This window comes from Spodoptera frugiperda, chromosome 26 (assembly GCF_023101765.2).
Source record: "Spodoptera frugiperda isolate SF20-4 chromosome 26, AGI-APGP_CSIRO_Sfru_2.0, whole genome shotgun sequence".
In the NCBI taxonomy this organism is placed as follows: Eukaryota; Metazoa; Arthropoda; class Insecta; order Lepidoptera; family Noctuidae; genus Spodoptera; species Spodoptera frugiperda.
In genome coordinates, this window is record NC_064237.1 from 2110936 (window position 1) to 2126497 (window position 15562).

The following is a 15562-nucleotide window of genomic DNA, read 5'->3' on the forward strand; positions in this document are numbered from 1 at the left end:
ACACATCACGATATAGTCACAGTCTAACAGGGCAGGGTAAGAACTGAATCTTACTTTGCAAAGGTGCATTTCTTTCTGCCCTACCTTTTCAAAGATAAAAACGTTACATATCTCTTTTTCGACTAACCATTCCTTTACATAAACGCAATACTCCAGCAGAAATACACTGGCCTTATCTTATTTGTTGAAATAAATACGAAAGAGTGGAGACGCATAACAGAATAATATAAACAAGGGAGCTATCGAGTGCATTGTTGTGCAAATTGCCACTCGTCCCACACGAGCCGCGCGAAGCGTACCAGAGACAATTATTTGTTCAAATGGCGCGACGCGATGGCGGGAATAACGATAGACTATAAACTTTTGCAGCGACTGCGACGTGTATTGTTGATTTTGCTGCAATGCGTTTATTGAAAAATATTTTCTTTATTTATTTTGTAGTTACTTTTATATTTGGGGTATTTTTTTTTATAATCAGTAAACGTTACAAGCGCGAAGGTCTCCTTACTAAGAGTTAACTAATTCTATAAATAGGTAACAAGTCTAGAGTATAGTCTGATAATTATCATGTGTCGTTGTAAATTATTTTACGATTATATTTTGTTTTTTTTTTTATAATGTGAAAACCTTTTTGGCACTTACACTAGACTGAATATAAAGCATTCAGGATTAATTAAGAAGAAAATTATTTCCTTGAAATTATGGTGTCTGCTAAAGTTGTCCAAGGAGACCGGAGTACCGAACTAACTCAAGACAAGTTGGAAGTATACTGATATTTATAATAACAAGATTATGCTTTTCGTAATTTCAAACGGCGATATTTATTTTGCCAGTCAGCCATAGACTCGCCGCGCCATGAAAAACTGTCCTAGATCCACCGCATTATTTGTGACTAAGAAATGATTTTATTGTAAGTATTTCATTCTTATTTCCACCAAGAAATATTTGATAAAGGTGCTTTTCACCAGAGATGTGGTATGTATACCTACATAGCTACGAAGATGTAACTAAACTATGTGACCGTGTCCACTGACACTAAGCTATATTTTGCCTACATAACTGTGCAAGGAACATGCGCATCTTGAGTATGCAATGTATCGATAGTAGGGAAACCATCCAGAGCACGCGTCTTTCCATATAAAAAAAGAAAACTCAGTTGAATCCGTTTCCACCATTGCTAAACTATGTATACCAATGAATATGATTGGTGGAAGCCAAACACATCTACAGCAACGTAACATAGCACATCTCTGGTGGAAAAGCAGCCTCAACCTGACTTCAAAAAGAAACAACAAAGAATATTTTTAATCCATTTATTATTTTCATTGTAAACTCATACACTTGTTCTATCATCAACCGTTTATAATTTACGTTATACACGTCATACATCACGAGATGAGACTTAAATACTAAAACACTCCAAACATTGTGAGAGACGGCGGCCATCTTTAAAATTAACGGTGACATTTTTAGCTCTAAAGAAAACACACAAAAATAATTAGTGGTAAATGATTATTATTACATCGAAATTAACTAGAGTACTGTGCTCACAGAAGACATAATTATTGTTTTTCTTTTTTTTCTTCACAATAAACAAAAACTGTTAATAGGTTCAATATTAAATGTTCATAATTAGGTAACTATTAGATGTAAAACTTCGTCTCTCACAATGTATGGAGCATCAAATGCATTTACTTTACGTTTAACATACTCGGGCGCACCATAATTGACTTGAAAAAGCAAAACAATCAATAAAGCGAGATTTTTCAAAATATTTAAAAACAAAAACATGTAAATTCTATATTCAAAAATACCAATATTTATTTATTCCCTTTCGGAAATGCTGCAAAATAATCACTCGTAGGTATTTGTATTAACAACATAAATTATGGCACTTTGTGTTATAAAGGGAACATCAAACAGATTCTTTACAAAATACACACAGAACAATTTATCAATAAAAATTCAATTTTACATTCCTTCTGAATAGTTATTTAGCAATGACTTAGCGAACCTACTGCGAAAATGCAGAACCAAACTTCCTAACCTTATCTTAATTGATGCTCATTGACATTCTTATATAAATAAAAGGCTAATATTAGAAATTTCGCGTTCCTTACTTTCGCATTAATCTTCCTATTTAGGTAAATATAATTACCAATCTACGGTAACTTTATGTTATTGTAGGCAAAATAAATTCAAACAAGCTTTCCAACTCGAAACAACTGAAGCAACTTCTATTCCCGGATTTGTTAACAAAACGCCATGTTGGTTAATTTCCCGCGCGAATCATTCAACGTTCGGATACATTGCCCGGTCAGAAATCACCTCGTAAGAACCGTAACATTTATATTACAACTGTCTATGTGTTATTATTTACGATTATAAATAGTGTGCAGTAATTACATTGAAAAATTGTGTATTCTTACAATGTAGTAGATATTATATTTTTGTTATTGCATATTTTATTCACTTCGTTCCAAATATACACACTATAGCGAGTCACGTCACATTACGACACCACATTTTTACGTCGTAAAAAAGAGATATAAAAATTTCGTAGTCTCAAAAGTGACTGTATAGCATTTTATTCGTTTACACCATTCAGACGAGGAAATAATCACAATTATTAACAGCCGTCCTCTCCGGTCCGATCCCAATGACTACGTTGAGGATTCTGAAAGCTATGGCTCTATTATTTCATTGGCCTTAAATAACTTAATTATATAATCTTGAGGCTACTGGGACCGAACGAAGATAACTATGATATTGACGATGAGTAACTTTCTGCTGTACAAACATGAACCTTATCACTAACTAGACCTTACTAAACTTAAGTTAAATTATGCTTTATCTTTGGCGAATACACTGCTTATGGTACCGTGAAATTTGAGAAACTTAAAGATACATTTTGATCATAAAAACCGTACGAACGTCGTTGTAAAGTCTCACAAAATTCCCTATTTTTAATACTGAGATACAAAACTGTTCGCTTCATACAATTAAATGGTACCATTCTTACTTAATCTACATAATTTAATAGATACAGCTAATAAGTTTTCCTCGGAAATATTTTCTTGAAAATTATCTGTGACATGTCATGTGCTGTTTCCAAACGTATTTTAGGATTAGAGAAAACAGACATTTTATTTTCAGTCAGATTATTTTCAAGAAAACATTCCTTGAATAAACGATTTATAGTTACAAGTTCTGGTGTCATAGCAGGGCAGTACCTTCGTTTTAATTTATAACTAAACGTTTTATAGACAAACTGTCAGGTTAATTCTTTGTCCACGAATGGCAGTTAAGATTTGCACCTTATTTACAAATAGTTAATACATTTTTTTGTTTATCGCATCTACCAATTCCACTTCTTACTAGGTCACACACGATGGAATGCTTATTGATTATTATTTTATTTACAATTAGTTTATTAGTGTATTAGCTGTAAATAAAATAAGTTTTTATTCAAATTTTAAATTAAATAATAGCCCTAACTTATATTTACATTAGGTCCACGCAATTTAAATCAGTTTAATTTTGAGCCATAAATATGAAAGCTAAATAATTTTTATAACTATTACCCGGCAGAGATTCCAGATTCATTCAAATAATAATAAGAATTTTTAGTCGAGAAATGTTATAATTTATATAGTGTGGAACACCACAAGAGGGCGAACTTAAGTTACACGCTACTGGTAATATTATGTACACGCTTAATTTATTTAGAGATATACAATGCAATAAAACGTCTACTGTCGGGCTCCGAGCCGTCTACCATTATTAAAATTTAGTAGAAACACGCCAAAATAATATTTAGTTGCTTTCAATAATTTGGCAATTTTGTCCTATAGTTAGCGCTAAAAGCTTCAGTAAACTTTAACTCTAACAGTTCCGAAGTTAGACCATAGCCAGTTATTTACTTAAAACTATATTGAGCGAAAACCCGAGTCCAAAAACATACGTAGTCTCTGATGACACAGCAGTCGTCACTATAAACTTTAACTTGAAAGTTATCAACAAAATTGATATAAAATATTGGTCGTTAACATATTTTGCTAACACAGCCTTCTTAGACTTTATGATACAAACTGATAAATTAATATTTAAATAAGCCGCCGCTGTTCGCGTCCACTTTAACGATGAAAACGTTACGCCGATTCAAACTTTAGACATCCGCAATAAAAGATATTAAAAAAAAATAGGCCTTACTTAGACGATGACTTTAGAGAGTAGTTACGGTTGTAACGTTACCTAAATATTTGTGCTAAAATGATTCACTACAAAAATTCGAGACAGCAATTAATAAAAACTTTCGTCAAAATATTTCAACATAAATATTAGACCAGTATTCACAATAAATTACAAAGACTTTGAGCAATCACGCACTGGTAGAATCTATTCGTTCATTCGAAACATCTGCTGACAGAATGTTTAGTGAAGCGATTCTTTCAACGAATCACTTCTTTCGTAAAAGCAATCGAAATACGATCTGTAACGTCCTTATTGTTTAAACATTTGTGAGAACATCATGTCACTTGTCCATAAACTTATTCAGGTTTATAATCACTCTGTTTCCGTTATGATTTTCATAGCGAAACGACGAGTGTCGATATAGTCACTAACTTCGTAAGTCGGGGAGCACTGAGGGTTACACAATAACGTCCTTGTAAGCCGTCAGGGGTGCACTGGGGGGGAAGTAGCGCGGCACCTGCGTCATAGGAACACGTCCAGAGGAGTTAAGGAGGCGCGCGGTCGTCCCTAGAGTTCCGTGACCGCGTACAGGTCGCGGGTGTCCTGGTGCGGCGGGTGGATGCGGTCGGCACGCTCCGACCGGTCGGGGCGCTCGGCGCGCTCTGGGCGCTCTGGGCGCTCGGCGCGCTCGGGGCGCTCGGGGCGGTCCGGGCGGTCCGGGCGCTCGGAGCGGTCGGGGCGCTCGGGTCGGTCCTGGCGGCGGCGGTGCGCGGTGTGCGTGGAGTGCGCGGGCAGGTTGGCGCGGCGCGGGCGCTGCAGCGAGCGGTACTCCAGCGCGGCGGCCGACAGCGGCTGCGGCTCGTGCTTGCGCGCGGGCCGCACCGTGGCGTACTTGTCGGCGGCGGGCGGCCCGTGCGGGGCCGAGAACGTGCCCAGCGACACGGCGGCGGCGGCGGGCCGCGGCCGCGGCGCGCGCGGCCCGAACGACGCGTACTTGGGATCGAAGCGGTTCAGACTTGTCGAGCGCCCCGATTGACCTGAAATGTTATTTGTTCCACGCATTAGATCTCTTTGCTTTAAAACAAGCAGTTAATTTCTAAAAAGAATACAAAGACCGGTGCATGTACCTGCGTTATGTTCGGGAGGGTGCGCGCCGCCGGGCCGGTCTCAGTAGAAGTCACTGCTCTCGAGCGTCTTGCACTGCTTGCTGAGCGTGGCGTACTTGCCGTTGTGGGGCGCGCGGCCCAGCGTGTGCGCCCCGCCGAGTGCTGCGGCGGCGCCCGCGCCCCCGGCGCCGCGCCCCAGCGTGGCACTGCCCGACATGCGCGACCTGCGGACCGAGCGACGCACTCAGCAGACATACACACCGCGACACATGCACAAACAACGTGCTCGCGTGCAAACCGGGTACAACCAAGAGTTACACCTCCACCATTTAAACTAATATTGACATGTAAGTTGTATTATCACATAGGATTCGGATTTACGACAAATATAGACATTATTCAATACATTAGGATTCACAATAATCGTTAAAACTTGGTAGTGGTGCATACATTCACACTCGATATTAAATTGTCAGGAAAGTTAGGATGACAAAACGTGCTTATTTCAGGAAACCTTAAGTCTTTAACTTAAGTTTGAAATGTTTAGCAAGAGCATACATTAATAAAGCGTTCCCAAAATATGCACCGATGCAAGGTCCACACATTGTGTCCACGATGGTGTCACAAGAACGTCACAAATAGTTTACCTTGGTTTGTCGAAGTCCATGAGGTGCACATCAGCGCCGTAGGAAGGTGGCTTGCCCGGGCTAGACAGAACGTTAAAGATAGTTACCGTGGCAAAGGGGTTCGTGCCTAAACAGTACCGCGTCGATCGACAGATCCGCGTACTTAGACATTGCCAACAATTGGGTTAGTAATAGAATTGAGGAGCCCCCCACAACACTCAGAGCATGTTACAGTGATCACGGCATTCAGATACCTTAGAAGAGTATCTGTTAAGCGTTAAGCGTTCTAGTTTTATGAGAGATGGTAATGGATTCAGAATTTGTGTTGATTGAAGATGATTTAAAGATGATAAGTGAGTGTGTGTGTGGTAAGTATGCAGTGGGTGTGTGTACCTGGGTCGCTCGAGGTCCATGAGCTGCACGGCGGCGCCGTAGGAGGGCGGCTTGCCGTTGTTGTAGGGCGCGGGGCGCGGCAGCGTGCGGCTGGCCTGGCTGGACGCGCCGCTCGACAGGAACGGCGCCTGCTCCTCGCCGCCGCCGCTGCGTCTGCCGCACGCATTGTACACAACCGAACACAACGCTACACTACTACCCGCCACCCATAGCTACTTCTATACTCTCGGATATTTACAACAATCATATACCATCCATCCATTCATTCTACTTTTTCATAATAAAATATACACTAGCGAAAGTATCTACTACTTTAAAACAAATATCAAGTCGTAGAAAACATCGTAAAGTCGATAATAAAGGACCCTATTATCAAATGTCTCTCAAATACACTCCTAACAAGAACTGGTAATTAAAATTCAAACCTAACAAAGTAAACATTCACTATTCGAAACTCGATCAAGAAAACTACAAAAGGATAAAGATACTTGAAGAAGTACAAACAAGGTTAAAAAGAAAAAAGAAAAAGAAAATAAGTTTCACTTTAATACGTCACCTATCTCCCTATCAGCTAATAGTTAGTATAGCAAGGCTTACAACAAGTTAGAGACCACACAGTTTCGGTTAAAGTTTTGTAATGAATCAGCGTTACGTGGGGTGTTATTAACATCGTGGAGTTGTACTCACTTCGTGTTGATGTATATCCACGCGTGCGAGTCCACTAGTACTATGGCAGTGAATAGGAAGCCCGCTGCAACCGCCGCTAGTAGCTGGAGTGATAATGCCTGGAATAAAGTTGGTGATAATAAAGTTGACAATAAGGTTTAATATTCTAGGAAGTACAAATTTCAGCGTCAACATACTGCATACAGAAAGTTTTGTCAACAGATTTTCGACTTTATTACAAGACCAGAAAGTTCTTCATATTTTTAATTTTAAAATATCGATTTTAGTAAAGATAGTGGGTAGGTCACATCATCGCTTACCATCAGGCGAGATAGCAGCAAAACGTCGACCCATCAAATGTATAAAAAAAGATGGTCATCAATTACGCATACGCCCGTAATATGCAACAGTTTAGTCGTTATGGCATTATAATGAACACTATGAAACCTATTCCACGAGTATAATCGCCATGTAGTGAGTCTTACCTGTAGTCCAGCGTCGCAGGCGGCCCTGGCGGCGGCGACGAAGTACGCGCGCGCCATGCGACACTCGAGCGCGCCGCTGAGCGCCACGAGCGCGCGCTCCGCCTCGCCCGTGCCCGCGCCCAGCGCGCCCAGCGCCGGCTGCAGCCCTGCAGGGGAACGTACACTTTATTATAACACTCATTCTGCAGTTTTATTCATAGCAATTAATCATAAGGAAAGTACCAAAGTAACTACAGTTAAAAATCACCTATTTTTTCAATCCGTCTTTACTTTCGTATCGCCAACTAGAATACAATCCCACCCTCAATCTTAATTATACAGTTGAATATATTTTGCTTGGACCAAAAGTCGCAAACTACTTAGGTATGATTGGTCTTCAAACCTCGAGAAGGCTAAGGCACCACATTTGGGCCTAAAATACGCCCCCAATCTTTTGTCTTGTAGCACTTGAAAAATAATAATTTCCACGTTCGAAGTCATCACGAGATTGATTCTTACTAACCAATAAATAAAGATGAATTTTGTATAACCATAACCTTCCAACCAATACAAGTATTTCCTATAATTTACCAGGATCATTGAACAGTTGCGGCGCTCCCCGGGCCAGTACAGCCAGAGCCTGTCGCACGGCCACCACGGCTCGCTGCGCGTTCCTTAGTTCAGCGGTCAGCACGTTCTCTCGGGACACCTTGCACGACAGGTAGTAATGCACCATCTGTAAAGGTTACAGTAGAAAAGTTATTGATTTGGTTTATGAAAGTTACTAGCTTCTGTTAGCGGCTTCGCCCGAGTTCTCGTAGGATAAAAAAACATCCTATCACCCAAGTCAGTTCATACCCTGTCTTTATGCCAAATCTCATCAAAATGCGTTCAGTAGTTTCAGCGTGAATGATGGACAAATATTTAAATAAACAAATGTTCACTTTTATAAAAATGAGGGTCATTGTCATCTTGCCTCTAGCTAGTCTTAGTTACGATTGATAAGGTTTTACAAATTCATCTCATAAAAGCTATTTAGTTATAAGAGTTTCAAACAAAATGTGGCGTTTGCATCAGAACAAGATACTCTTCATGGAACCCGATTAGACGGACTTTATTGCAAAACTAAAGAGTTCAAGTTGAATCTAAAGGAAAATAAGCGACTGGAGCTGAGACATACAGCTTGTGCTATGCATTTATACTAACTTATCTAAATAAAATGAAACAATCTTAAATTAATCAGGACATGATAAACATTATTTATATTATTCTGTTTTCCCAAATCCATATACAATATAATAGATATACGTACGTCTTGCGGCAGGTTATGCGGGGCATGATGCGCCAGTGCAGCAGCGGGCTCCTGGCAGGCGTCGGCCGCCGCCACGGCCGCGGCCGCCAGCACCGCGCCCGCCAGCCAACACACCACCAGCGCGCCCAGCGCACCCACCTGCACCACCCAGCATACACAATAAGTACACTAACGGGGTGAATAGGGATCGAGAGGTGAATAGGGACAGTTCTGTGTTTCCTGATGGGTACAACCTGGGTGTCTTCAAGGCCCGAGTGAATAGGTTGCTTATGGGCAGACGTGCTCCACCGTAGGCCGCATCATCACTTACCATCAGGTGAGATAGCGGCCAAACGTCGACCCATTAAATGTAAAAAAAAAGGAGAGGGGTGAATAGATACTATGAAGACTTTCCCTGTATCTATTCACCTCTCTTCTGTCCCTATTCACCCCGTTTTACTGTATTCATTAAGTAAGTATTTATTATCTCTTCGATTTTTCTCAATTAGTAAACATCGATGTAAGTAGGATGTTCTTAGTCATCGCATGACTGCATAAGCTTTTGATTACTACAGGCCCCGGTGTGGCTTGAAACCAGTCGGGTATTTCATGACAATGAACAGGCAAAAGTTTTTCTACATTGGATGTAGAAAAACACGAGTTGGTAACCAAACATAGTAGTCTAATATCTTCATTTCAAAGATTTTTTAGACGGAACGTTTTTCAAGAAACACCTTGTAAAATATGTAGGGGGAAATATCATCTCATGACTTCTTTCTCGAGAGGGAGTGTCAGACACTTGCTGACTAAAAACCACCCCGTTCCTACTCCTGCTTTTCAAGTCGAAGCCCCGGTAAACCCGCTAGGTAGTCCGCAGCTCCGGAAGATATATAGAATAGAGTATACTCACGCAGAGCAGCAACAAGGCGCGTCGCGAGCGTCGTGCGGCGGCGGCCAGCAGCGCGACGCAGACGGCGCCGCCGCAGCACCAGCCCGCCATGCCGCCCGCCCAGCGCGCCGCCTCCCACACCCACGCACGCTGCACCAACCATACAAACAAACACGATTTAGAAATATCCAATATTAGCTACTTCCGCGCTATTAAATGCTACATTGTGGGTGCACTCAAGAGTCAAAAGTAAAAGTTATAGGACTATAGCCTTTGAACGCAAAACTTTATTGCGTTACTCTACGCTGCTGTTGATGCCGATACGCCAGTAGCAGCGCGACAGTCACAAACGTCGTGTGTCGCGTAATGCTGCTCATAGTATATAGTATAGCCTTAGCAGTGGCATTAAGTATTATATTGTATGTGTATCGTAATGTTCCTCGTCAAACAATTACCCCGTGAGTAAAAGCCGATAACATTGCATTATTTGTATGCACTCACGAAAGTTCAAAAGTAAAGTTATAGGACTCCTGTGATCGCACAATTCAAGAAGAACCTTAATTATCAAATGAATTGGATGATCAACAGATTCCAGATCAAACTGCAGTATCAAATAATGTTGTATGCCACAACGCCAAAATACCAATATTAGAATCAAAACAAACCTTCATAAAGGCATCGAGGTTGAGTGCAGCAAGAGGTCGCCGGAGGTTGTCGGCGGCCGATGCTGCGGCGCTGGCGTTGTTCCGGAGGGCTGAGAGGGCTCGGAGTAGCGTGCCCAAAGCCGTCTGGTTGGCCACGGGCGCGTCCAGGGCATCTGCTAGTCTGGCTAGTGGAGCGCGGGCTCGGGAGCCCATCGCTTCTTCTAGGATGCTCGACTGGAATGAAAAAGGAGAAAAATTTAACGTGATTCTAGATAGTTCGACTGTTCAAAGATATTTTGGGCACAATATCCTTATAATCGTAAACAAACTCTATAGTTTAAAATTGCTGTAGGTTGCCAAGTTCAGCAGAAATATTATAAGAATACTTTAACTCTTGATTCGAAGTAGTTCTGAATTTATCTATACTATTATGTTTAGAGGTTATAGGTGCTAACGGCAACCTTCGGGTGTGGTTTGAATGAAGCAGGAATCCCATAGCACTTCCTTAGTAGTCCCGTTCTCCATAAGCTTGGCAGCTCTCAAAATGTTCACTTAATAAGTGACATAATTACACATCATTAACGCTACAATTCCTCTTTCTATTCATACCGACCTGGTTCTTAACCGTGTTGACGAGTGCAGCCAGCTGGTTTCCAGCCTGGATGCTCTGCAGCATGGCATTGTGCAGGTCATCGTTACCGAACAGACCCACGCCGATAGCCCCGCAGCAGAGGACTGATAGGATCATGAGCGTAATCTGTGGAGGTGGAAAATTAAATGATTAGTTATAAGTAAAAGCTTTCATATAAATATTTTAAATTCAAGTGGTGCAAATAGCAAGTTTTATCGTTAAATGTTTTTAACAAAATTTTATAATTTAGTTGTTTTGTCTGTAGGTAAATATTACCTACCCAAAACATAGAGTAAAATAAACAATATCTGTCAGATAGTCTCTTAAATAAATTCGTTGCCAATTCTAAAATTAAACTAACATTTACATAACTATTTCAACGTGTCATAAATTTTGTCTGCAATTATTTACACGTGCATCATACATGTGTGTAATTCAGACGTTAACTAATCCCGATATTATTTTTTATACAACAAAAACTTCAAAATGTCTAAACCTTTGCAAGTTTGCTAGTTTTTTGCTACTTTGCTACTTCTATCGACACGTACCAACACTTTATATCTATCTATCGACACTTTCAGAAGAGGCCCAAAATTGTATGGAGCTGTAATGATCTCCTTTTCATCATGATCAAAAAAGTCAGTAATAAAAACTAAATACCACTTTCTTACTTTTTCCATCAACACTATTTTATTGACACAAACGCCACGAATGCCGCTACTATTTTAAGTACCTTACGTAAAGTAAGTACCGATACTAATTCCCTTTGATGTCTAATAAACAAAACAATCCAAAAACATTAAAGTACTATCATACTTCTAAAAACTTAAGCCTAAAAACATCTTCAAAAAAAGCTGTTTACGCAATATCAAACTTGGGATCAAAGCTATAGAGTTCATTGTCCTATATTTAACCGATTTTTGTTAATATAAAGAGCATAAACCAAGTAGGTAATAGTTTAAACACTCTTACAAACACGTGTCGAAATGATCTCTGTGAGAATAATTCTGATTGTGTTGGCAGACTATTTATAGGAGGAAGATACCCTCAGGGGGCGAACATGATGGCTTTATCATACAACGTCGGGAAACAAGACTATGTTGCGTTTTGTCAGTTCTACTTCATAACGAGACAGCCTGGATGGCTGCGGGTCGATAATAAAAATGATTCATTGAATTGGTACTAGGAACTGTGTTTAATTGTGTCAAGCATATGTATAAGTAGACGAAGATGATTTATTATGCACGACTGTTTTATATATTTATTGTAGGTTTACATAAGCAGATCAGATAACAATTTTCTGCCAACTGCTTTAGAAGAGAAGTACCACGTAGGTATCATCTATTCATACCATCCATATTCGTTTAGTTATAGCATCATAATTAATGTTAGTCAAATCAAATTATATTTTTCTAATAACCAGACGTCGTGGCAGGCCCAAAAGGAGAAGGCGGGCCGAAATTGAACAGAAAGGAGTGGAAAGATGAAGGCCTTTGCCCTGCAGTGGGACGACCACGGCCCAAAGTAAATAAATAACCATTGTGAGACATACAAAATTAACTAAAATCGCGACATCGCCGCGTCTGCGCACGCTGCTCATGATCAAGAGTTCCTCTGTTACTCGAAACTAGTAGAGCTTTTCTTCATTAATTTAGTTAATAAATCGAATTATCATGATAACGCTACTTGGTTCAAAGTACTCAGAAATGAATAATAAACACCAATCCATGATGAAGTAGATAGGCTAGAAAGAATAATGACCAGGCTATAAAAGGTCTATTTTTACCTCAAAAAAAAATAATCAAATCACGATAGTTAAAAGAGAACGAGCCTACACGTGTATGCCCTCTATGGCTGGTAGAGGGCACATACCTCATTTACAAAACATGAAGAATTGCTGTAATTAACCGCTAGCTTATTCTGAAGGTCGTGTCTAACAGTGTTTCAGGTTTCAGGCAACACAATGAATAATAAATACGTTTAATGGTGAAAAGGTTGAGTCAGTCACTCCATTTGAACGGGACTGTAGTAGGTCATTCACCAAAATTTAATCTATACACGAAAAAACAACTTGGTACAAACACCATAGTCTATCTTTCGTAAATAAATGTACTTACTGCTGTACTTAGAGGCATTTGATGGTTACTTAAACTATACCATAGTATAACGATTTTGTTAAAAAAACAATTGCTAAGGACTCGGTTAAGTAACCCAGGTGTATTAAACGACTCTGAGTACGGGCTTTATTGTTTTATAATCCAATCAGAAATATAGGAATTAAAGGCCGTTGGAATAACTTTATGACGTGGTGATGTCTACACCTAAAGAATAAATGACTAAACAAATGCCAAACGCCCCATAGCACTCCCATTTCTATGTATAAATCACTGATGTGTGAATTACGTCACGCGTCATCGCAACATGATATTTCGGAATCTAATGTCCATCCCATACATTTTTATTAGCAATCGATAAACCTAGCTGAAAGTTCAAATAACATACAAATTATTTCCGAAATAGAAATTATTGCTTGAATAGAAAAGATGAAGTGTGAAAATAGCATACTTCGGGCACGAATCGGAATCGATCGGGAAGTGGGCTCGATCAGAGGACTATAAAAAAATAATAGAAAAAGAAATATCCCTAAGTAAAAGTTTAATTAAAAACTACAAAATAATTTGTTTACCCGGCAACTTAAGGAACACCTCACACATCGGCCGGCTTGCAGCAGTAAAGCTAATTGCAATCAATTACCGTATGTCTGCTAAACACAACACTAATTAGGTAATTACGGAACGCCGGCAATACGAGTACTCGAATACCGAAAGAGTCAAGATTAGAATCGAATTGACCTATTGCCATTCAATTGTCTATCATCTGATACCTATTGCTTTTAAGTAAGAATTCTAAAAGCTAAGTTTAGAAATACTTCATTGAGTAAGTGTAATTAACATTATTTTGTGAATGCAATATAGGAAAACATGGTGAGGAAACCTGGTCTTATAATTTCTAATTATAAGTTTGAAATCGCCAATCCGCATTGAGCTAGCGTGGTGATTAATGCTCAAACCTTCTCTATGTGAGAAGAGGCTTTCGTCAGCAGTGGCTATTAACAGGCTGTTGATGTGACATGAATATAAATATTTTGGAAAGGTCACGATGATCACTGTTTGCCGCCATATCTTACCTTTAAAGCGGTGATACTTCTGGGTGGGCGCTGCTTTCTGTCGCAGCATCTTGTGAGCAGGTATATGAGGAGCACAGTCAACGTCAGGATCAGCCAGGCACCAGGTATGGAGCCGAGGATTCCCAAGCTCTGGAATAGAACAAAGTAACACGATGTAACAACATAATAAGATCAGTAAATGCTTCGAAAACTAAATACCAGACTTCATCTCACCTACGATGAAAGGCATCCATATTCATCTACCACTCAAGTCAAACATAGCAAAACAAATTCTATTTTTACAAAGATACGTTTTAAAATGCCTTATTCGGGAGCTACATCACAGAAATCCTTCCAACATCTCACACTCCCGCTAAACACGCAAGTATTGTACAGTCAACTTCAGTAATGAACTTGTATTACCCCAGGGTACACAACATGCTTAATTAACTGTCATGTTTTGTGGACAAACATTTCGCACGAACCAAGTATAGAGATCCGGGAGATGATTTGTGAAGCTGAATGGATGCTGCTCTTTAATCTAGATAGAGATCTGTAGCCGTAGTCCGTTGGACGAGACTATTGTGGTCAGTCTGGACTGTTATTATACGCACGTGATGTTCCCCCTTCTCGGATTGTTAAGTGGGGGATATGGAATGGGAACTTCCGTGTCATCGGCGTTTTTCTTACTGAAGGCTTTGAGATTATTTTCAAAACGCATAAGATTGAGGTTATACCTACATGCTTTTTACCTGTACTTGAACGAGTGTTTAACGTATAAAAGTTATCTGATTTTGATCTACAAGTTCTTTATCGTCATACACACTTCCACAAAAATATTGCTTTAATTCTTGATACTATCTTTTTCTTAACAACCAACAAATACTTTCCTAATCTTCTTGGACACTTACCTCAAGGTATACAGGAGAATTAGGTGCGAAGGTATCATTGACGCGATGCAGGGTGACGTTGATATGCGGCAAGGCGTGCAGCATCCGCGAGAGACGCGGCGGCGAGTATTCGTCCGTCACGCCCGGCGCGCCCATCGCGACCTCTCACGATCACACCTGGAGTACAAATAACACATACGTTAGATTTGAAATAAATAATACATAGAGAAGTACACGATGAACTGTGAAAATTAAGTATAAGTATAGTGCTTCGTAGTCCGAGTGCTAGCATCGCTTCAAATTACTTGATTACTGCGCTCAATATTTTCGGATCAATCTTTGGGTCTAGAAAATCAGTACTATACCTATTTACCTTCTCTTCTGGACCAGTTATCGGGTTATTGTTTTGGCATTTGACATACATACCACTCACGTAAATTAATGGAGAAAAAGGTCTGCTAGTTTCGAGTCACAGAGGGAAGACGCACGCTGCTTTTTCGCCATTAATTTACGTGAGTAAACCGTGATTTTTAGCTAATTTAATTTATTTATAAATGCTCAATTATATTAAATCATTGCATTTTTGGTCCTATCCGTTATTT

At 39.9% G+C, this 15562-nt stretch overlaps 1 protein-coding gene across 5 annotated transcripts in view; it reads right to left on the reverse strand.

The window, feature by feature from the left end:
* Positions 1 to 1299: 1299 nt before the first annotated feature.
* LOC118264131 (protein tweety-like) overlaps positions 1300 to 15562 on the reverse strand; it is a 76267-nt gene continuing 62004 nt past the window's right edge. For 3 of the 5 annotated variants that reach the window (XM_050704703.1, XM_050704704.1, XM_050704705.1), the window contains 13 exons: positions 14982 to 15137; positions 14092 to 14220; positions 10887 to 11030; positions 10295 to 10507; positions 9651 to 9779; positions 8762 to 8899; positions 8041 to 8185; positions 7471 to 7616; positions 7007 to 7104; positions 6320 to 6472; positions 5948 to 6007; positions 5322 to 5524; positions 1300 to 5231 (listed from right to left, as the gene is read on the reverse strand). In XM_050704703.1, the coding sequence (XP_050560660.1) occupies positions 5362 to 5524; positions 5948 to 6007; positions 6320 to 6472; positions 7007 to 7104; positions 7471 to 7616; positions 8041 to 8185; positions 8762 to 8899; positions 9651 to 9779; positions 10295 to 10507; positions 10887 to 11030; positions 14092 to 14220; positions 14982 to 15116 (1653 nt within the window). In that variant the 5' untranslated portion in view covers positions 15117 to 15137 and the 3' untranslated portion in view covers positions 1300 to 5231; positions 5322 to 5361. The remainder of the gene's footprint in view (positions 5232 to 5321; positions 5525 to 5947; positions 6008 to 6319; positions 6473 to 7006; positions 7105 to 7470; positions 7617 to 8040; positions 8186 to 8761; positions 8900 to 9650; positions 9780 to 10294; positions 10508 to 10886; positions 11031 to 14091; positions 14221 to 14981; positions 15138 to 15562) is intronic. The other 2 variants (XM_050704707.1, XM_050704706.1) reach the window with 2 other exon arrangements.